This window comes from Rosa chinensis, chromosome 7 (genome assembly GCF_002994745.2).
Source record: "Rosa chinensis cultivar Old Blush chromosome 7, RchiOBHm-V2, whole genome shotgun sequence".
Lineage (NCBI taxonomy): Eukaryota > Viridiplantae > Streptophyta > Magnoliopsida > Rosales > Rosaceae > Rosa > Rosa chinensis.
Genome location: NC_037094.1, coordinates 64,295,965 through 64,318,661, shown reverse-complemented (window position 1 = coordinate 64,318,661; position 22,697 = coordinate 64,295,965). Strand labels below are relative to the sequence as shown.

Sequence of the window (22,697 nt, the reverse complement as noted above, 5' to 3'; positions counted from 1 at the left end):
GTTTTATCTTGCCTACCAGGGGTATTCGACAGGGGGACCCCTTATCTCCATATTTGTTTATTTTGTGCGCAGAGGCCTTTCAGCCTTGATCTCATCTTCTTTTCAGAATGGAACTATTAGAGGCTTAACTATGGCCCCTACTGCCCCCACTATTCATCACCTACTCTTTGCAGATGATAGCTTTCTCTTTAGGGAAGCCTCTGTTCGTGAATGTCAAGCCTTTAAACAGATACTTTCAGTGTATGCCCGAGCCTCAGGACAACATATTAATTTGCAGAAATCTAGTGTGGTCTTTAGTGGTAATGTCAACTTACAGAACAGGAATAGTCTTGCAGCTATCCTTGGGGTGCAGTGTGTTAAACAACATGGTTTGTACCTTGGCGTGCCTATTCATGTTAGACATAACAAGAAAGCCATCTTTGCATACCTAAAAGAGAAATTGTCGAAGAGGCTCATTAGTTGGCGCTCCAAAATTCTGAGTTCTGGCGGGAAGGAATTGTTACTAAAGGTGGTTGCACAAACTTTACCTAACTATGTCATGAACTGTTATGCCTTGCCTAAGTCTTTGTGTGATGAGCTACAACAGTTGTGTTGTCAATTCTTTTGGGGTAGTACTGATGAGAGAAAGAGAATACATTGGAGATCTTGGGAAAGAATGTGCCTTCCCAAAAATCAGGGGGGCATGGGTTTCAAGCATTTGCATGCTCACAATCTGGCCATGTTGTCGAAACAGGGTTGGCGATTGCTTACTAAACCTGAGTCACTAGTGGCTAGAGTTTCTAAAGCAGTGTATTATCCATATTCATCCTTCCTCACAGCAGATATGGGTGAACTACCTTCCTATTCGTGGAGGTGCTTAATGAAGGCTCATCCGGTTTTACAAGGAGGTTTGTCATGGAGAGTTGGTGATGGCCAGCATATTAATATTTGGGAGGATGAGTGGATCCCAAATGTCTCCCATCATTTTTTATCTTGACCTGTTGACTCTGTGTTTGAGCGGGTTGCTGATTTGATTAATCATGCTTCTTTGTCTTGGGATCATGCAGCTGTTCATGCTTGTTTTGAGCCTCATGTGGCAGAGCAGGTCCTTTCTATTCCATTGAGTCATCGTCATCGTTTCGGTCATGATTGACTGTCTTGGAAGCTTGAGAGAAGAGGGAATTTTTCTGTCAAGACGGCTTATAAGGTAGCTTGTGATTTTTCCGTTGGCCATCTCTACACTTCTACCTCGATGGGAGTCCCGTATAGTCCTGTTTGGAAAGCTCTATGGAAGGCTAGAGTTCCTAGTAAAGTGGCGATATTTGGGTGGAGAGCTGTGCACAATCTCTTACCAACCAGAGCTGCTCTAACCTCCAAAGGTTATTCAGGTCTACTGTAGTGTGTGGTTTGTTCTAGAGATGTGGAAACCTAGAACATCTGTTCTGTGAATGTGGTTTTGCCAGGGAGATCTTTGGAGCACCTCCTTTCTCTATTCCTACAACTGCTCTAAGTTGGAAGGATTGGATGCTGGCTCGGGCTACTTCTTTAGAACCTACACCCTTTGATCAACTTTTGGTTCTTCTTTGGAGTGTATGGAAGCACAGAAATGACAAATTATGGAGAGAGAAGACTAACACTAGTGCTAATCTAGTGGTCACTGCTATGGCCTGGCATGATGAGTACATGCAAGCTAATCGGTCTGCTGCAATCTCCCTACAAGACCGATCACAACCCAAGAAGCACTAGACTCCTCCAGTTAAAGGTTTTTTAAAGTTGAATATGGATGGTTCCTTCCTACCTTCAATCCAGTATGGTGGTACGGGGGTGTAATTAGAAACTCCCATGGTCAGTTCATTGCTGGCTTCTCCTGTAGAATGGAGTTTGTTAGCTCCCCGTTACACATCGAGTTACTTGCTTTAAGGAAGGGTTTAGAGTTTCTTCAGGCTTTGCAGATCACACGAGCTGTAGTAGAAAGTGACTCCTTACTTGCGGTGCAGGCTCTTAACTCAACAGTTAGGGACCTCTCCCCTTTGAGTGCTTTGATCACAGACCTCAAGACTCTATTAGCTGCAAGTACTGACATTGAGCTCTATTTTGTCCCTCGTCAGGCTAATGCTGTAGCCCATAGACTAGCTAGCTATAGCTATGAATCTAATATCAATGTTGATTGGTTTGTTAATGCTCCAGAGTTCATCTCGGATGCCCTCATGTACGATTCTAATCGTATCTAATAATAATACTCCTATTTTATTTTATTTTTTATAAAAAGACAAGTAACCCTTAGTGTTAACAAATGCGCTCCATTATTAAGCCTAAAAGAAAGAAAACAAATCCTCACCACCTACCTTCCTTTGAGTAGTAACCTAGTCGCTTAGAGACCTCAATTGCTGTTCAACTAGAGTAAGCAGTAAGATGCAAGTAGTAAAAGACCATACTTCTACTGATAGGCAAGAAGACTAGGGAAACTTAAAGCTTCCCTTTGCCCTTGTCTTTAGGGCCAAGATCAGTACCAGTAACTGCAGGGTAAGAGAGTCGCAAAGTAGCGACATTTGTTCCTACTCCCAAGTAGCTTGCTCGACTTCTTCTTCAACATCACCAAAGTGACATCCATCCAGGTACGAAGGAAGTGAGCCTTGAAGGCCGCAGGGTTGACCGGCTGGCGGGTCAGAGGCTTCCCAATCAGAAAAGATTTGGAAGACCGACCAACATTGTCGCCACCAATTCTCCCCAGATCTCCTGCACTACCTCCCTCTGCAAGCGCAAGGGAGGCAGCAAAGCTAGCGGTGATAACATCAATGGAGGCCATGTGGTTGAGTGAGGGTCGAGAGACGTAGAGAAGAAAGCTAGGAGAAAATCTCTCCTAGGGTAAATCTCTACCTCCGGACAAACATTACTTGATTTGGGTGATATATGCTTTATTAGTAATTGGGAATCAAATGATGTTATCAGAAGGCCTAATACTACTAATAGTAGACCTTAATTTGGGAACTCCATTTGTCAGTTGGGAAAGTTTCTCAACCATTTTTTAATTTGAACACTCACTGAATCTTTCCGCAATCTTAGTTCAGCAGCTGGTTTTAGCCTTGAGGTATGAGCAGTAGAATTATAATTAAACCCTAGCTAGGTCAGCCAATTTTCTTGGAACGAGTACAAGTTGCTCATTCAACATGCAATGGGACAAAATTATGGTTGAGCTAATTTTAAATGGAATAAGATTCTCTATACATCGTTGATAGGGTGTTTATGTCAAAATGACTACATTTTCATGTTCAAGGGTTCACTTGTGCAAGTTGTATATAAAAGTCGGAAAATTACATTACTTTGGACATAAACCAGGAAATTAAAGGAAATAAGGGGGATTGGATCTATTTTTGATCTGGGAATGTTGACTGATTAATTCATTTGCAAATTTGTACTATGATTGATTATAAAACAAGTGAGAAGTTTGTGTCCTAATGAAGGAAAGTGCCTAGGTTTTGGAAAGCAAAACTTCTCAAGGCACACATTGTACGTTTACAAGTTGTATCTTACTATGTTAGTTTTGCTTGCAAGACAAGTCCACTTACTACATTAGTAGGTTTGCTAAATTGCCACTCTTAGGATCCAAGTTGTGGATTGTTGACAGCTCCACACTAGCAAATCAGCAATTGACTTGAACAAAAACTCATAAACAACATCGATCATGACAAACATCTGTCGTAGGTTCTCAGAACTTTTCTTTCGATACAAGATGAAGAAGCTCTCAAAAGAAAATTTACTGGCTAGCTCATATGGTTTAGTTTTTTATTTTGAGGATTTGATGAGCAGTTAATTTGCTAGCTCCTCACCTCGAATCTTTTTAATGAAGCCAATTGCTTTCGCGCATCCTCATTGATCGATTCTACTAATGAAAGCTTCTAGTTTCTAATATTTACCGTAAAGAGTTCGATTCTTACACTTACTCTCCCGGATTAAAAAGAAAAATCAAGACATTAATGATAAGAGGACCAACAATTATTTTGCAGACCCCTTCTCAAAAACTAATATGAAACAAGTTGCAGAACAAGTAAACACATGTCACTATCAGGTTCTCCGGAAAATTCAAAGGCCTGCTCGTTGACGCCCTACATTCTGACCCAAAAATCAAATTTTGCATCCATTATTAAAACCGGCTAGAAAAGAACAAAAGCAATTCAAATATTGCTGCATTTCTTTAACAAATCATTTAACTTCCAGAACAAACATATCGATCACTTTGGTTAAAGGAAACAGTAAAACCTTTAAATGGCAGAGTTTCATTGGCACTGATTTGGACAAAGGGAAGTATATGGGGAATTAGGTGCTATTCAGTAATCACATAGCTGTAAGCATCTGCAATACACATCTGTTAGAGTTCTGGTAATATTTTATTTGGAAAGTTAAAAGGGTATCGGGGAAAAGAAGCAATGCCTATCATAACAATCATGGTCTCGAAACCTTGTTATAATCGCCTCTTTTGGTGCCATACTAAGAAGCAAAATGATATAGAATCATGAGATATGCTCAGACTACTTGAGTTCATGATTATGCTATGTTATAGCGAGGGTTTTAGGGTTTAGAGAATAAAAGCATAAACCCTAAAAGGGCATCAAAAGCACTTGATGTTTTTCTTTTCTTTGTGGAAATTAAAGCATCAGATTCAGGACCGCTGCAGAAGTCAACTTAATATGTTATGAATCAGAGGGATTATGATATAGATGAATCTTTTGAAATGATTTGATGAGGGATCAAGATGAAGCAGCTATAACCACTAAAATGGTCATGAAGTTCTTCTATGTGTTTATCTCATAAGATTATTGTGCAAGAGTGAAAAGAACATCTGTCCTATAATTTAGATTAGATGCTGCGTACCAGTTACAACCTTTTTATTTTTGTACTTTGAAAAACAGCCACTGACTATAATTATTTATAGTTACACAAAACAATGGAACTTTGACCAATACTGACCAAGTCTCTGAAAGTTCGAAGAATTAAATTTCCTCAAAGAATAATATGGTTGTTTATGAAAAGAGAAAAAGAAAAAAGTAGATGAAGGAAATGAAGACTGTCAATTCATGTGGAGCATAAATAATTAAAGTCTTGCTGGCTCGGATAGCTCACATTTCATTATTTTTCTCCTCCCTTTTAAATTAGTTTTAGTACCTTTAAAATAAATTAAAAAACAAAATTTACTAAGCAAAGCAGAAGCCCTACATGCTGCAACTTCTTTCGCAAATTACGTTGTAGGTTTCGATCTATTTTGTGATTTCTAGAAACATTATTTGTGATTGGGGAAAAATGATACAGACTACTGAGACTTTTAGCAACAATTTTTGTTTTATCTCAGTTATAGACTAATGGTCTATTTGATTGAGACTGCATATATAGATGTTAAAAGGTAAACAATTCTTACGTATGTGCAACATCACTGGTTATGTCTTCTCAAGAAAAAAGAAAAAAAAAGAAAAAAAGAACCACTGCAGGTTATGTCTTTGCCATAATTAAGCAGCAAATTCATCTAACTGTACCACAATTTGTCCTACTGTTGACTAAATCTCTTTAGGGCACTTCGTCGAACAAATTGCCTCAAATTACAATGTCAATATATGGCCGAACGTATATTTGTACCAACAAATGAATGTGCTATCTAATCCGGTCTGGTCTAACTAATTGTCGCTATCAATGGCCTTTAAACTAGCTTGCTTCTTCAGTTAGTTCTTAGTCGCCTCTCATTCTTGTGATATCTGTAAGTCCTTATTAAACCTCTCTTTAACCGAAAATTCTTCTATGCATCGATGATGCAATTGATCCAACACTTATAAGATAATTTTTAATGGTTATATTTATATTCAAATTTTTTTTTTAATAAACAAAAAGTTTATTTAATATAATCCAGCTGTCCATTCATATATGTATAAGTGCACGTCAGTGCTCTAAATCACTCACCATCTTCAACAAACATTTTGTGTTTACACTTAAACAGAGTTTTTGAACCACACGTAATCCCTAAACATAAATTTGATTGGGAATGAACTTGCATTGGTTATCTTTTGATGTGACCAATTAACACAATCACTTTGCATTTGTCACCATCAAAATGGATCAATTCATATCCTTGGGACTTAAATTATTTTTCAGGTCTGTTGCTAAAAGGAAGCCGGTTTATCCATCAAAATGCCCTCTAGATTTTCTTCCTAAATTATGGTTGAAAATGAACTTTGTTGTTGTCACTACATTTGATCATTTTCCCCGCTAGTTTTGTTTTTGTTTGGACCGCTCACTATCTTTTAATTGCGGTAGGTCTAACCCGTAGTGAAGTGAGGGTGGAATTCTCTTCTAGTAATAGCAAATCAAAATTTCAATACATTTTGCCTTCACCAAAATAGAATAGAATCTTTTACTAATTTATTTTTCGTGTTGATTTCATACTTCTATCCAGCAAGAGATATTTATTTGAGATTTGAAAAAGGTTAAAGAGTTTTTGTTACTCCACGTTATTAATACAATAACTTGCATGATGACTAAATTATCTACATAATTTATTTATCTTTAAAAAAAATATTCGTCTATATAATTAATTTTAAATATAAACACAATATTTACAGAACAAATCCAGTCAAAATATGGTCCAAGTTATGTTAGAGGAAACACTGAACTGCAACTTAATTTGCAGTTCACAATCTTGGACTATTGACTTTTTGCCATAACATATCAGCACCATTCAAACATTTTGCTCTAAAATTTTGGATTTGCCAGATCATGAATCTAGCTAGCATATTAAATCCGAAGCTCAGATGGTCAATGGGATTTGGTAGCGTAGAACATGGCAATCTTTGTAAATCAATGGAGTCGTATTAGGGAATTGAATTAAAATTAAAACATAATTGAAGAAGTGAATATTGTTGTTGAAATAGCACCTGCAGTTTCGTGAAGTAACAGTCATGTACTCTTCTACGGTAAACTGGGTAAAAGATTGTGATCGATAATCTCTCTAAGTTAATTATTTCTTCTTTTACTTGCAGAAGCTCTAATTTTAACACTGATGACTTAATTTAGAGCATCTTTAGCAATACTAGCCATTTTTGAGTCAAATTTTAGCTGAAGTAGCTAAAAAGTTATTTTAGCTAGCCACTTTAGAATTACATCTACATCAATGCTCTCTCTATTTGAGCTAATTTTGAATTTATATTATTTTTTAAATGATGATTAAATAGTTTAAATGTATTTATAGATTACATAAAATAACTCAAAATGAATGTTTTAAATTATAGAGAGACTCATCTCGCTCTCTACATTTAGGAGCGAGATAACTCATCTCGCTCTTTATATTAAGGAACGAGATAGCTAAAAGTTATAATAGAAAGCTACTTAAGAGTCTGGTGCAGCTGCTAAAATAGATAAAAAGTTAAACATGTTCTCCAAAATAGCTAAGGAGCTAAAATAGAGAGTGCTAAAGATGCTCTTAGTTAAGAACGTAATTAAGTAAATTATTGTCGGACACTATTTGGATGAAAGAATAATAGTAGAATATATTTTTAACAGTTGACCTTTGTGGTTGGTGGAATTTGTTTTTCCTCAAAGCAAAGGTCTGGTGGGGAATATGTAAGGTCAAAAGGACCTTTCGTTTGCCAAAAAGCATGATCCTCTGTATTTACTATCTTTTTCACTTAATTGGTATATAGGTATATTGGAATGTAGAGCAAGTCTTACCAAACTAGTACATTATTATTATTATTTTTGAATCAAACCCAAATCGGTTGGCAATATCATTCATCATATGCCAGAATGGCCATTACATACCTTTCAGCTGCCTTCAACTAGACAGATCAAGAAGGTGTGGTAGTATCCACGGTGGTACATAGAAATAAGTCCACTCATTATACATCAAATTCGTAGAGACTAGTGTAAATCCTCCTTCAATACTACTCTAGAAGCACGAGAGACGCATAAAGTGCATAGATCCCTAAAAACTTAGGAAATTATTGACAGTAAAACTACTAACATAGGATCCCTAAAACAAAGAGTATTTTTATGGGCCTAAGGCCCAGGGTAAAAGCCCCAGCCCAAAGTTGTGCAGTCCAAGGTAGCCCAAGAGAAGGCCCACTCAAGGACCAGCAAGCCTGGCTTGGCCCGTCAATCCAAGCCACCATCAAAATGAGATCGGCCACCTCCTAGAGATGTCACACCAAAACCCGAAGCCAAACACCTCCTGCCAGAAAGCTTGAGCAATACCATTCACAAGGAAAACTTGAAAAGTCACATTCAGTCCCCGTCAGGCTGCAAAACCTCGTGGCGTCAGCGAGGCCAAGGCCAACTGAGATGCCAGGGCCGTCGCCAGAAGAGAATGGTTTTACAACTTTGGCCACCTCCGAGTTAAGATGTCTCAAGGGATTAATTGTCCCCAACTGGTACGTTATACTGCAGTGTATCTATAATATAGGCACCATTAGCTAGATTTATTTATTTATTTATTTCCTATAAGAAACCTAGCCATTTGCTAGGGTTTCCAGCTTCCTAAGTCTCACTTTTGATTAGGGTCTCTCTTACTCCCCCATATCTTTTATGGCTAAAGAGATGGCGGCAATTTTTTCAGCACTTCTGGCGTTGACGGAGGCGGCGGTGGTTGATTTTGGGTCGTTGAGATAGGCGGCAGTGGTGGAGGATGGTTATTACTTGATGGGACGTCTTCTGTTGAGGAAGTCCGATGATGAGAAAGGGTTTCCTGTGTTGATGGCAACGTATTGGGGTCTGAAAAACATATTGGTGATCACGGCTCAGGGAAGGGGTCGATTTGTGTTTCGGTTCAAGGTTAGGGAGGTGTGCAATCGTATATTGCATTGAGGGCCTTGGCACTTTGGAGGTCACATGCTGGTGCTCGGCGAGTACGACGATCTGAGTGCGGTGGAAATAGTGTCGTTGCAGATGGTGGAAACCTGGATTAGGATTAAGGGTTTACCTCCGTGTATGAGGATGGAGAAAACCCTAATCTTCATTGGTTCCTCAATGGGGAAGTTCCTGAAGGCAGATCCATTGCCTTTGCATCATGTGTGGCGGAACAACGGTTCAGAAGCTAGGTGGACATGGTTCACGTTCAAGGTTGGTATTTTGGCGGAGATCCAGTATGAGAAGTTTAAGGGGTTGTGCTGGGATTGTGGCTTTTTTCCCCATGAAGTGGAGGGATGTGACAGGTTTCTGCTCTTCCAGGCAGAGAAACAGGTGTAGATGGCGGCTATGGCAGTGGCAGGGACAAGTATGGTTGTCGTGACAACTTTTGTTGGTCGCAGACCAATTGCTCCAAATTGAAGGGCAAAGAGAAGCAGGGGCCTGCCCCGGGACTAGGTCAAACTGAAACTAGGGTTTCTAACCCTAGCTTGGAGACACCGAAGACAGTGGTGGTGACTTCAACGGTAGGGGGGGCGACTTTGAGTCGTTTATTCAAATCGGCGGGTCTAAGTGCAATCCCAAGAGGGGATGTAATGGTGGTATCTAGGGTAGTTGTGGAAGTTGCAGTTGTGGAGACACAAGTTTCTCCTCCCAGGGTCTCAGGGGTCCGTCGAGAGGCCCAATCTGCATTGGACCAGGTAAAAAAAAAAAGCCCAAGCTAGTGGATGGGACCATCTTAGCCCCGTTGAGTTTTGAACCTGGTTTTGATCTCCCAAACACCAATGGGGTGATTTACTTGTCCCCTAAGAAACGAGGCTGTCCGAAAGGTAGCAGGAATGTAGCTAAACCGATTCTTGGCGTCCCCAAACCCAAGAAGAAGCGGTTCCCTAAAAAAGGAGTGGAGAAGATGGTGGAGGAGGCAGTGTTGAACTCGTCTTCAAGTGAGGAAGAACATGAGGGGATTAGAAGCCCTAGTGTGGGAGAATCGATAGATTGTGTTTGGAAGTGGAACCTGGTTCAATCATGGATTGAGGAAAGTCGACGACGACCCTTGCTGTATCTTTGCTTTTGATTTCTTCTTAGAGAGTGCAGGGTGTTTTCTGGATATGTTTTAAGCTTTTTAGCCTAAAAGGGTCGAATTACTTTGATAGTGACTCTATCTAATAGCTATACTGAGTGGTTCATTATATGTAATTTTGTTGAATTTCAACATTAGTTGACTATTTTTCTATAAAAAAACGGGTAAGTTACAGTTTTGATTAATATAGTAATTATCCACAATCATACCTAATTAGTAAAACTCAATCAAAATTATTGTTGTTTATGATATGCTCATTTGCTCATGAAAATCTATTATTGCCATTGATTATTGAGCAATTTAACAACAGTAACTAAATTGAGACTGCAGCTCAGTTGTGCATAAACATTTGTGAAAAAAGTTATTGATTGCAAAGAATCAATTTAGAGACAAAAACACTACCACCCTTACTTTCTATAGCTGGCATGGATTTTCTACAAAGAACAAAAACAAAGAAGTGCGGGACGGAGTTACTATTGAGGGACTTGCAAATGCAAAGGACCGAAAATATCAAGATATAAGTTGAGCGGTTATAAGTAATTATTTCTCCAGGTAATAAATGAGTTGTCGAGTCAAATAGAAGACTATTCTTAATAATTTATTGAAGAGAAATGTCTTACTACTAAACTTACTAAACTAAATGTTAGTATGAAACCGACGAACCTATGACAGTACAAAATATGTCTTGAAAATGGATGATCCGGAACAGATACACACCCCCCTACCACAAATTTCCACCCTTTGGTCAAACAAAATCAAAACTTTGGGCAAAGACCAAATATCGACATGGTATATCCCTCTGACATTTAATAAATACGAAACCGCGTGTACAAAAGGTAAAAATACCGAAACCGTGTGATGTAAAAAAGTAAAAACAAAAGTAGCAAAAGAAAACAAAACAGTAGCCTAGGAAAGATAGAAACTCTACTCAAAAAACAGTTGAAGCAGAGAAGTCAACACCCAGGAGGAAGTTTCTGTTTAATGGCAGAGACTTAATGAATTCAATATAAAAATATCCAAGAATTTCCAGACTCCCATATTTCTCAAGAGCTTTGCTCAAAAGTTTTAATCTTTTTTTGTATTTTAATAAAAAAAAATTTGGTTAGAGAAAAAAAGGTTTCATATTTGTTCTCTCTTTTAATTTTTTATTAATCGTCATCATCACCGTTCTGCTTTTATTATTGAATTTTTGGTTGTGCGAAGTCATAAGAAGAAGAAAAGGGCCACCGCCAAAACTAAAGAGAGAAGCCCCAAAGCCATCGTCTTTAGCTTTAATTGGATGGGTAAGACCAAAATCTCGGATACCCAGTTTGTGTTTTCACTTGTTTTTGGTTTTTTTTTCAGTGGGTTTTTTTTTTTCTTCTGGGTTTTAGGTTGTCGTATTTTTCAAAGGGGGGTTTTTGCTCTGCTTTGGTTTTTGGTGATTGAATTGTGTTCTGGTGGTGCAGCTTGAGGAATTTCAAGCAGTTTTTGTGGTTTTGGGAGGTGGGTTTGGTTTGGAATTTTGATTGGAGGTGATTTCAGGTGGTGGATGTTGAGGATTTAGCTCCAGAGTACTTTGTTTTTGATGGAGAGGTTGTGCTGTTTCAGTGCTTCCAATTCTCAGGTGATGATCATGTTTCTATAGTTTTTTTTTTTTTTTGGGCTCTAAAATTCTCTGAATTTTTCTTTGTTTCCTGTTTGATGTGTGCTTGCTCAATCTGATGTCTTATCTGATGAGTATGGTTTTTCAATTATTTGTTTGATTTAATTGATGTCTTTCAATTAATATGCCCCTATTTTTGGGTGGGTTTGACAATTCTGTGTATGACTAGTTGGATCAATATTCGTTGGGATTATGGGCTGCCGTGATAGTTCATGTTCATTTTTTGTGTGATATTAAATTTTAATTTCCTGTACTCTTTTCTTTGCTGATCTTGTGAATTACTGTGGTATGAATTGAGGTGCTTTTGGGTATTCTACAGATCCTGATCCTTTTCTTTTCTCACGATTTGTGAAACTAGAGCAGTTATCAGAATACTAGAATTGTGTTATCAGACCAAATTTTTATAGGTGTGGATTTGAGAATTTTGTTAATGATAAGTTGGATTAATATACTCTTTTTGGCTTATGGAGGAGCCATGATAGCTCATATTCATTTATTTATTTTTTTTCTGTTTTTTTTTCATGAATTGTTGGTTTCCTGAGTATGTTATGAATTACTGTGATTCATCTAGTTAGTTGAGGTGCTTTTGATTGTTCTACCGTCAACACTGGGCATTTTATTGATCCTGCTCCTTTTACTTTCTTATGCTGGATTTCTGAAACTGGGTACGAATAGTATATGGGCACAATTTTACAGGTGCTGAACTTGTGAGTTGAACTAACAAGTTGGACTTTTAAGCAATTTGAACCAACGTATTTCAAACTACCTGTTCTCTTGGTGTACTGTTTTTTAATCACATAATTAGGCTCTGTTTTGTAGTTCCTGATTCTTAAAAGAATCTTGAGTTTTAGAAATTTGATTTCTCTAAGCTTGAGTACAGATGGAAAGGGATAATATAGGCTTTTCCAGCTAAATGAAAACTGAAAAAAATTATTTTCTTCTCTATAAAGCTTGTTTCTGGACGATACAATATTGAAGTTTCTTAATTATGATTTTTTTTATGCAGTATGGAGGACGGTCATCGTCGAGCTCTGGTAAGGGAAAAAACAATGAGGGTTAATTAAGTATGGTTTCAGCCTGGTAAAAGGAAAAGCTAATCATCCAATGGAGGATTATCATGTTGCTAAGTTCGTTAGGTCCCAGGGACATGAGTTAGGATTGTTTGCTATATATGATGGCCATTTGGGAGACACCGTGCCTCAATACTTACAGAAGCATTTGTTTCCAAATATTCTTAAGGAGGTATTGCTACTTTTTTCAGATGATTCCTTCTATTGCTCTAGTCTATTCGTCTTTTGTTTTTTCCCTTCTTCTGGGGTTTCCAAATTTACGTATTCTTACACTTTCGATTTTTAATTTTAGGAAGAATTTTGGGTCGACCCTAACAGATCTATCTCAAAAGCCTATGAGAGGACAGACCAGGCAATTCTCTCGCATAGCACTGACTTGGGGCGTGGCGGGTCCACTGCTGTCACTGCAATATTGTTAAATGGTCAGCGGTTATATGTGGCCAACGTCGGAGATTCGCGGGCAGTTCTTTCAAAGGAGGGTCGGGCAGTACAGATGTCAATAGACCATGAACCCAATACTGAACGAGGCAGCATTGAAAACAAAGGTGGCTTTGTCTCAAACATGCCAGGTATTTTACACCACCGATGTTTAGAAAGTTAATTCAACGTGCAAAATACTCGAGTAAAAATGTGATTTTTGAATCCGGTTTCTGAAGAAGAAATAAAATGATTGGCCACCCACTATTTTAAGTTGTGCTCCATCTGTTAATATGTTGTTTTTCCATCACTAAGTGAACATTCCTAGCCTGTAATGTGAATGCTCTCACTGTTAGCTTCATAATTATTGTTGGTCCATCCCTGGACATCTGCAGCTTCAGGGGCCATTGGTTATCTAGCATCTAAAGCATTCAAAAACATTGAACAGTTCAATACAAAATAGAGTTGAAGCATGTTCATAATCTGTTTGTTTTGTGATATGTGATGTTCATATATTTATACAAATAGAGAAAGAAAGAAAGAGAAGATAGACATGTATCGTTGTTTGATTACTTTGCACGTGATGGAATCACGTTATTCAGAATATTTAAATCCAAAGCAACTTCAAGTCTCCACATAAGTGAATATAACAAAGTAGAAAAAGAAAAGAAAAGAAAAGAAACTTTAGCCTGCTCTATTTATAGGTCACAAGTGTAGCTATCTGAATACAAAGAAGTTGTAACTTGTTATCTCTAGAGATTAGAGAACTTCTGCAGAAGAGAGAACTCTCAACCTGGTCCTTGCTGTAGGAATAGTAGAAGCTGATTCCATATTGTCATTAGATATTAGAATGTTCTCTCCTGTCAGCCTGTTAGCAAACAGTGATTTTTTATCGAAGGAATTTTGTTCAAAGTGGGATGATACCAGGTTATTAGATATTGTCTTTTTGTAGCTGCTAACTAAAGGTTAGATGACACTAGGCACAAGATAAAAAGGGCTTTTGCTCCAAGAAGGATTGTAATCTCAGGAAGGACATGGGCCAATAGCTTGAAAATCGACCTTCTATCATCATCTTTGTAATGATGGTGCTTTGTTCCCTGGGAATTGGTCTCAACAGTTTTCTTTGTGATCATTTCTGTTTGATTTTATGGTGGATCCAAGCTTGGAAGAAGCGGTTTCTATTGCGCTGCCTACTTTTCCCTTTTCATATTTTTATTTTATTTTATTGAAGTATCAAACTCCTCGAGTAGAATTTGCCAAGAAAATCAGGATTTCCCTTTTCAGTTTCACTTACCCGAAAAACCACGGGTGACATTTTTCTTGTATTGCTGGATGCCAAAGTTGAAGTGCTTGGGTACGCGTAAACATTTTTCAGAAGAGTTGCGATTGAGTCCGTGTACTGGATTTTGGGCATTTTTAAAATTGCCCTTCAGACATCTTGGTCTGCATTAGATCGGCATTGTAGTATATATTTTTCTTGTGCCCGAGTTTTCGTACAATGCTTTAACCATTTTGTGCATAATGTTCTCATTCATAGTGTCCAGCATCAAATCTAAGTCTTGCATGACAGTTTTTAGATTACCGGCCTGGACGCTGTGCTGGTATCAATGGAGCAATTTATTTATGTGGATGGGCCGCATTTGGTTACACATGCTTCACATAAGCATATTCAATTGCTTCATAACCTTGTTTCAGTAACGCGAAGTGGAACTATAGTAATCACACACAGATAATTTTCTTTTTGAAATTGCTCTGCATTACCATATACAAGATCTTGATCACGAATTGCAATTGATTTTGGGTCTGATGATCTACCTTTAACATGCTTTAATCATTTCCTCCATTTTTCTCTCTAACTTTACCATCCAAATCTGAAACTTGTGTTTGTCTGTTAGAGCTTTAACACTAGTTTACTAATTATACAAAGGCCGTTATATCTTGATGTATTTGTCTGTTGCACAGTTATGGTTCTTTTCTATTATACTTGTCACGTTTTCTGCACAAAACATGTGTATCATTGCTATAAAACAAAATGTAGTAACTGAGGTTATGCTAAGCCTCTTATTGAACTGACATCTCTTCCACTCTTTTGCTTCAGGAGATGTACCTAGAGTTAATGGGCAGCTGGCAGTGTCTCGTGCTTTTGGAGACAAAAGCCTCAAGTCGCATTTACGATCAGACCCAGACATACAGGATACTTACATAGACATGAATACAGATGTTCTAATCCTTGCCAGTGATGGCCTTTGGAAGGTGAATTTTTCTACCTCAATTCTCTCTTTTCTTTTTTCTTGCTTTATTAGATTAGCCATATGCCTAGAAGAATTCACCCAACCAGTCTGTAACACTTATGAGTTACGACTAGATTAGAATGAACCTTTGCCTGAAAATTACTTTTTTCCTGTGTTGATAATCCAGGTAATGGGTAATCAAGAGGCAGTTGATATTGCAAGAAAAATTAAAGACCCTATGAAGGCGGCTAAGGAGTTAACAGCTGAAGCTTTGAAAAGAGATAGTAAAGATGATATATCTTGCGTTGTTGTTAGGTTTAGGGGATGATACAAATAAAAACCATATTGCATATTAGCAATAATTGAAGTTTCTTCACATGCAAGCAAGGTTGATTCATGAATGCGTTACACAGCAACAAATACATGCTTGGTTCTGCTGGAACTCATGAGGCATGGAATTTGCGAAAGGAAAAAAGAAAGGGGAAAATATGGGAGTGCTTCTTTCACTGTAAATTTTATTTCTCAATTATGTTTCTGGTGTTTAATATTGTTTGAATTCTTTGAGAAGGTGAATTAGTCTGCTGTATATTGCATTTTACTCCCACAAATGACCAAAAGCGGGTATGTAGAGGACTTGCTTCTGTTTGTGATTTGAGGAATGCCTTTCGTTTTGTACTCCAGTTTATTCAAAATTGCTTAGAAGTGGCCATATCTAGCGGGGTCTTGAATATTTCAATTCTTTTTGTTTATACAGGTTCCACGTTATTGTGTTTATGTGGTATCAGAGATAATGAGATAACTGCAGAAACGATTGGTTGACCTTTGATTGTTTCTTGTTATGCTTTGTTCAACGTCATCTGTTTCGGGCCAATAGCATGTACTCAAGATCTAGAGAGGCTCAGTCGAATATCAAACACAATGTAATTTCAGAAGTGACGCTTGAACAGAAATAGTTGGATCTATTTACCTGTTTCCGGTACACCTGGGTTGCCAACGAAATTGTTGCAACTGAGGACCAGAAAAACACTACATCTGAAGAAAGTACATATATCATGGGCATATCTGTTGACCTCAACACCCTAATCAGCTTCAACATAAAACAGATAATACGACCTCCAACGAGTCCAGCAAGGCCTATTGAAAGAAAACCAGTCGCCCAAAATTCGCTTCTCCACGCCTCGGGACATCACATGGACTTTTGGGTCTCTAGTGAAGTAATGAGCAGTTTCGACGATTATATATCTATCCGTTTAATTGTGAGACGACATAGTTTGTTGTGTTACATAAAACAAGTGTTTTTGAGTTTCGATTAGAACCTTGAATCAAAATCAATGCTTTCCATTTACCAAAAGAACAGGAAAAAAAAAAAACCCAAAAGTATAATTTTGCTCTGAAAATAAAAGAAGGCGTTGTAGAATACCCAAAGTAACCCTAGGGTTTAAGCCATCGTATTCCTATAAATACATCATTAACCTCATTCTCAACTCATCTCTGCTTTGTACACAGCCCTCTCTCTTTTCATTCTCCGCCTCCTCTCTCTGTCTCTGTATTCAGACGGCGTCGTTTTTCCGATCTGGTAGAGAGAGAGGTTCTCTCTATTCTCTTGTCTCTCTCATTCTTCTGTGCCTGCTCTTTCTGGGTTAGACGGAGAGAGCAGACAGCGAAGACAGAGAAAACTGAGTGAGGGAGCCAATATCTGATTCTAATGGGTTTTGGGTTTTACCTTTGTTAAACTAATTGCCTCATCTTTCGGCTGCAAGGGTTAAGATCTTTTGATCAATTTCTTGTAGCTTTGTTCTGGAGGCATACACTGATTCCATACTCTTGGGGGTTTTATTTAGTCCAGATTATCTTGTGGTTCTCTGGCTACCCTCTGCTTGGAACATTTCAAATCTCCTTTTCTCTATGGGACATGAAATAATTTGGATTTGTGGCTTCTTTTTGATCAAGTTTGAATTCATCACTTTTGGTTGTTTTTGTTTTTGGCAGTCAAATTGCAGGCATTTAAAATTGGTAAATCTGAGCTAGATTGTATTGGAGAGGTTAACTCCAATCTATCCTTTGCGATTGGCAAGGCACCATGGTACCCTCGATTAGCCAAACAACTGTCTGGAACTATTCTTTAAAAAAAGAGCACAGTATGCAATTGAACTTGTAACAAAAGAAGATCACATCCTCTTATTCAAATTCCAAACTCTTTAGGCCCTCATGACCAAGGATAACAAGTTTTGAATACATAATTGGAAATACAATCTTAGATAAACAAAACCAAATAGGAAGTGATGTACAGCATCAATGTTCTGTGCCCGCTTTCTTACCAAAGATCGAATGTTTTATGCCCGCTTTCTTACCAAACATCGAAGGTCCATAAGTGCATCTGCAAATCTCAAAAAGGAGGGGGAATAAAAAAATTGCAAATGACACGACGGGAACAGTTGCTAACACAATGACCGGAATTATCATCTTTGCTTCTCCATCAAACATAATGGTAAGGGCACAAGAAAACGTGATCATCATGGCAACAATAGAGATAAAGAGAGCAGAAAGGCCTATCATCAAATTCGTAGGTAGGAACCAAAGGAAATCGTCTTCTGCATAAGTTGACGTGAGAAGCCCCAAGAACGTAATTACCGAAGTTGCAGAAGAAATGAGTGATATTGTATCTGAGAGTAGAAAAATCTTGAACAACTTTTTATGCATAAACATTGGAAGACCGGTGTTACTATCAGTTCCGCCAGGAGCTGTGAATGCTACAGCAAACATCATAGTAACAATCAGAGCACCTACAGTTGTAGAAGAAGCTGCAATCCCTTTCATGGCTATTTCTGCTTCATCCTTTAATTTCTTATGACTCTTGGTAAATAGTTCACGTGCTGTCAAATTTGAAGTATTGACATATTCATGCATTTCAGTAGGTAGAATTCTCTTCACCTCCTGCATTGAAAAGAAAAGCAACTAACTAGTTCCTCAGCCAACAAATTTGTAAACATGTGTAGAGATATATAGTGATTCCGCAAATTACTAATTGGAATAGATTGGTCACCAATTGAATTTTCTGGATATTTGGGGTTGTATCAACTATTTTGAATACAAGTATACCAAATTTTTTGAGATAATAACTATAATACACACACACAGCAGTTCAAAAACGGCTGCTACTGAAATTTTCTGGATATTTGGGGTTGTATCAACTATTTTGAATACAAGTATACCAAATTTTTTGAGATAATAACTATAATACACACACACAGCAGTTCAAAAACGGCTGCTACTGAACGGCTCTCTCTCTCTCTCTCTCTCTCTCTCTCTCTCTCTCTCTCTCTCTATATATATATATATATATATATCAGTCCGTCTCAGGTGCGGACGTCCATACCGAGCGGACGGTACAGATTTCCTGTTTTCGACCACTTTCCGGCCACATTTTTACATCTTAACCGTTCAGTTTTTAGGTCCTAGTGTATAGATCACCTCTGCAAAATTTCAGCCAATTTGGTGATCGTTAAGGCATCCAAAACTGCAATTTACCATTATAAATACGAACGGTTCCGTTCGACAGATTCGGTCCGTTCGTGTAAAATGCAGTTTGGGATGCCTTAACGATTACCAAATTGGCTGAAATTTTGTAGAGATGATCTATACACTAGGACCTAAAAACTGAACGGTTAAGATGTAAAAATGTGGCCGGAAAGTGGTCGAAAACAGGAAATCCGTACCGAAAATTCGGTACGGACGTCCGCACCTGAGAAAATTCCTATATATATATATATATATATATATATATATATATATATATATATATATATATACAGATCCTATCCAGAGCGAGGCATCGCTTTGAAATTTCAGAGCGAGGTTAGGGTTTTGGGTCACTTTTCGGTCGCATATCCACATCTCAACCGTTCAGTTTCTAGGTACTAATGTATAGATCATCTCTGCAAAATTTCAGCCAAATTGATGGTCGTTAAGGCATTGATAACTTCCTTAAAGCTAGTACGGTTCAGGTTGGACAGATTCAGTTCGTCCATTGGTTTAAGCGAGTTAGATACCTTAAAGACCATCAATTTCGTTGAAATTTTGCAGAGATGATCTATACATTAGTACCTAAAAACTGAACGGTTGAGATGTGGATATGCGACCGAAAAGTGACCCAAAACCCTAACCTCGCTCTGAAATTTCAAAGCGATGCCTCGCTCTGGATAGGATCTGATATATATATATATATATATATATATATATATAGGGAGCCGTTCCAAAGAGGACGTCCGCACTTTCGCTAAAGTGCGGATGACTACACTGCAGCTCGGCTTGGGGCACGACGGAGCGGCGGGGGTTGCCGGCGAAGAGGTCTGCAGTCTGCGAAGTCGTTGCAGCGCTGCCCAGAAAACCTGCAGTTGCAGGTCGGGTTGCTGCCCAGAACCTACAACCCCGATCTCCTCCGACCTCGAACGCTGCCCAGAACCGTCCGAGATGCCTCCGGCCTCCCTCATGCAAGCCGCGCGCAGCCGTCGCCGCCTGGATCGCCTCTGCTGCGTCGTTGTCAGCACTTTAGCGAAGTACGGACGTCCGCTTTGGAACGGGCCTATATATATATATAAAGTGTTTCTTGGGTGCGGACGTCCGTACTTAAGCATTAGGTACGGATTTCCATTTTTTCTCCATTTTCCGATCACACATTCGGAACCTTTCGTATTCATTGTTGTAAATTGCAGTTTTGAATGCCTTAACGATCACCAATTTGGCTGAAATTTTGCAGAGATGATCTATACATTAGGACCTAAAAACTGAACGGTTAAGATGTAAATGTATGACCAAAAAGTGGGGAAAAAATGGAAATCCGCACCCAAGAAGCCCTGTATATATATGTGTGTATATATATATATATATTCTCAGGTGCGGATGTTCGTACCTAAGTAAAAGGTACGGATTTCCATTTTTCCCCTCTTTCCGATCACACATTTAGATCTTAACCGTTCAGTTTTTAGGTCCTAATGTATAGATCATCTCTGCAAACTTTCAACCAAATTGGTGATCTTTAAGGCATTCAAAACTGCAATTTACAACAATGAATACGAACGGTTCCGGTTCAACCAATTTGGTTGAAATTTTGCAGAGATGATATATACATTAGGACCTAAAAACTGAACGGTTAAGATCTAAATGTGTGATCGGAAATGGGGGAAAAATGGAAATCCGTACCTAATCCTTAGGTACGGACGTCCGCAACCAAGCACCCCTATATATATATATATATATATAGAGGGCTTCCACTAAGGGATCCCTTTTTTTGGTCTTTTATAGGGATAGACATTAGACCAACTTTTAGATCATATTTTCACATCTTAACCATTCAGTTTTTAGATCCTAATGTATAGATCACTTTTGCAAATTTTCAGCCAAATTGGTGATCGTTAAGGCATCCAAAACTGCAATTTACACGAACGGACCGAATCTGTCGAACCGGAACCGTTCATGTTTATAATGGTAAATTGCAGTTTTGGATGCCTTAACGATCATCAAATTGGCTGAAAATTTGCAGAAGTGATCTATACATTAGGACCTAAAAACAGAACGGTTAAGATGTGAAAATATAATTGATAAGTTGGTATAATGCCTATCCCTATAAAAGACCAAAAAAAGGGATCCCTCACTAGAAGGGCCCTGTGTATATATATATATATATCCTATCTAGAGCGATGCCTCGCTCTGAAATTTCAGAGCGAGGTTAGGGTTTAAGGTCACTTTTCGGTCGCATTTCCATATCTCGACCGTTCAGTTTTTAGCTACTAATGTATGGATCATCTCTGGAAAATTTCAACCAATGGACGAACTGAATCTGTCCAACCTAAACCGTACTAGATCTTAATGACCATCAATTTGGTTGAAATTTTGCAGAGATGATCTATACATTAGTAGCTAAAAACTGAACGGTCAAGATGTGGAAATGCGACCGAAAAGTGAGCATAAACCCTAACCTCGCTCTGGATAGGATACGTATATATATATATATATATATATATATATAGGAATTTTCTCAGGTGCGGACGTCCGTACCGAAAATTCGGTACGGATTTCCTGTTTTCGACCACTTTCCGGCCACATTTTTACATCTTAACCGTTCAGTTTTTAGGTCCTAGTCTATAGATCACCTCTACAAAATTTCAGCCAATTTGGTGATCGTTAAGGCATCCAAAACTGAATTTTACACGAACGGACCGAATCTGTCTAACCGGAACCATTCGTATTTATAATGGTAAATTGAAGTTTTGGATGCCTTAACGATCACCAAATTGGCTGAAATTTTGCAGAGGTGATCTATACACTAGGACCTAAAAACTGAACGGTTAAGATGTAAAAATGTGGCCGGAAAGTGGTCGAAAACAGGAAATCCGTACCGTCCGCTCGGTACGGACGTCCGCACCTGAGACGGACTGTGTATATATATATATTTCTTGTTTTGCAATTTTGTTTAGGACCATGCCTAAATATGAGCCGGAGAGAAGCATGTAACAATTGAAAATACTAACCTCGAACCATTGTAGTTCTTTTTGCATTTGTAAACTTGCACCTTGAATATGGTTAATAGGCGGAAGTGGGGATAAGTTTCCTACACTATGCAGCATATTGTTATTAAACTTTGCCACACGATGTGCAATCTTCTCTATCTTTTTTCGCTTCAACCCATACATAAGATTGTAAATTTTTTCTTGACGACATTCAATGGCATATTGAAATATACTCTTGTCATCTTCATCAAGGATATCCACGACGAGTGTTGGATTTGCTTCACACATATGAGTAACAAATTCAACATGCCCTTGTTCAATAGCTTTGAAGACTGACTTTCTCACAACATTAAGTTGTGCTGGTGGTGTAAACTCGTCCATAGTTTTTATCACTTCTCCCATACAAGCTAGAAGTTTATTGTATCGGACATGGTTCGATTTCATGTCATATACATCATTGATCCCTATGTTGACGTTGGGAACAAGTAAATTCATGTTTAGATAATCCATATTCAAAGTATAATTCAAGAATAAACTAGACAATGTGGATAGAGTAGCATACCTAAACGTTTAAGTGCACCCTTAATAAGTCTTCTATAACAACACGCAACTGCATTGCATATTTCAACATTTAGGTTAAAGTACTTCAATCAAAATGTTGACTATAAAGAAGGAAAGAATGTTGTTTTTTTCTTCGGGGGATGGAATCGCACAAAATCGATGTAAAGGAATTGAAAAGCAACATGCATGCATATCTTACAATTAGTCTTTTATGAGTTGAACTCACAACCTCCCACTTACGAATGCCTATCACGTGGAAGAAGTTTAAAAAGACGGAACCAATAAACAAACAAAGACCGTGCAAACATCTCAACCTTTCAAATTAAACAC

General features: G+C 38.2%; 2 protein-coding genes across 2 annotated transcripts; one reads left to right on the top strand and one right to left on the bottom strand.

Moving 5' to 3' along the window:
- Window positions 1-10,890: 10,890 nt before the first annotated feature.
- LOC112178738 (probable protein phosphatase 2C 10) lies at window positions 10,891-16,072 on the top strand. The gene is given in 7 exon segments (XM_024316943.2): window positions 10,891-11,220; window positions 11,386-11,543; window positions 12,589-12,637; window positions 12,640-12,824; window positions 12,945-13,221; window positions 15,168-15,322; window positions 15,488-16,072. Coding segments are annotated over 6 exon segments (846 nt in total). The 5' UTR covers window positions 10,891-11,220; window positions 11,386-11,504; the 3' UTR covers window positions 15,629-16,072.
- Window positions 16,073-17,592: 1,520 nt separating this feature from the next.
- On the bottom strand, window positions 17,593-22,301 carry LOC112178402. Its single transcript, XM_024316553.1, has 2 exons — window positions 21,828-22,301; window positions 17,593-18,234 (listed from the first exon to the last, which is right to left on the bottom strand). The coding sequence occupies exons 1-2, from the start codon at window positions 22,299-22,301 to the stop codon at window positions 17,593-17,595; spliced, it is 1,116 nt and encodes a 371-aa protein (XP_024172321.1).
- Window positions 22,302-22,697: the final 396 nt, after the last annotated feature.

Excerpts from the sequence above, each read along its gene's own strand:
- LOC112178402 (XM_024316553.1), bottom strand. The coding sequence starts at position 22,301 with ATGAATTTACTTGTTCCCAACGTCAACATAGGGATCAATGATGTATAT. Across the intron at positions 18,235-21,827 it reads AAGAACTACAATGGTTCGAG|GAGGTGAAGAGAATTCTACC; the intron begins GTTAGTATTTTC and ends TTTTCAATGCAG.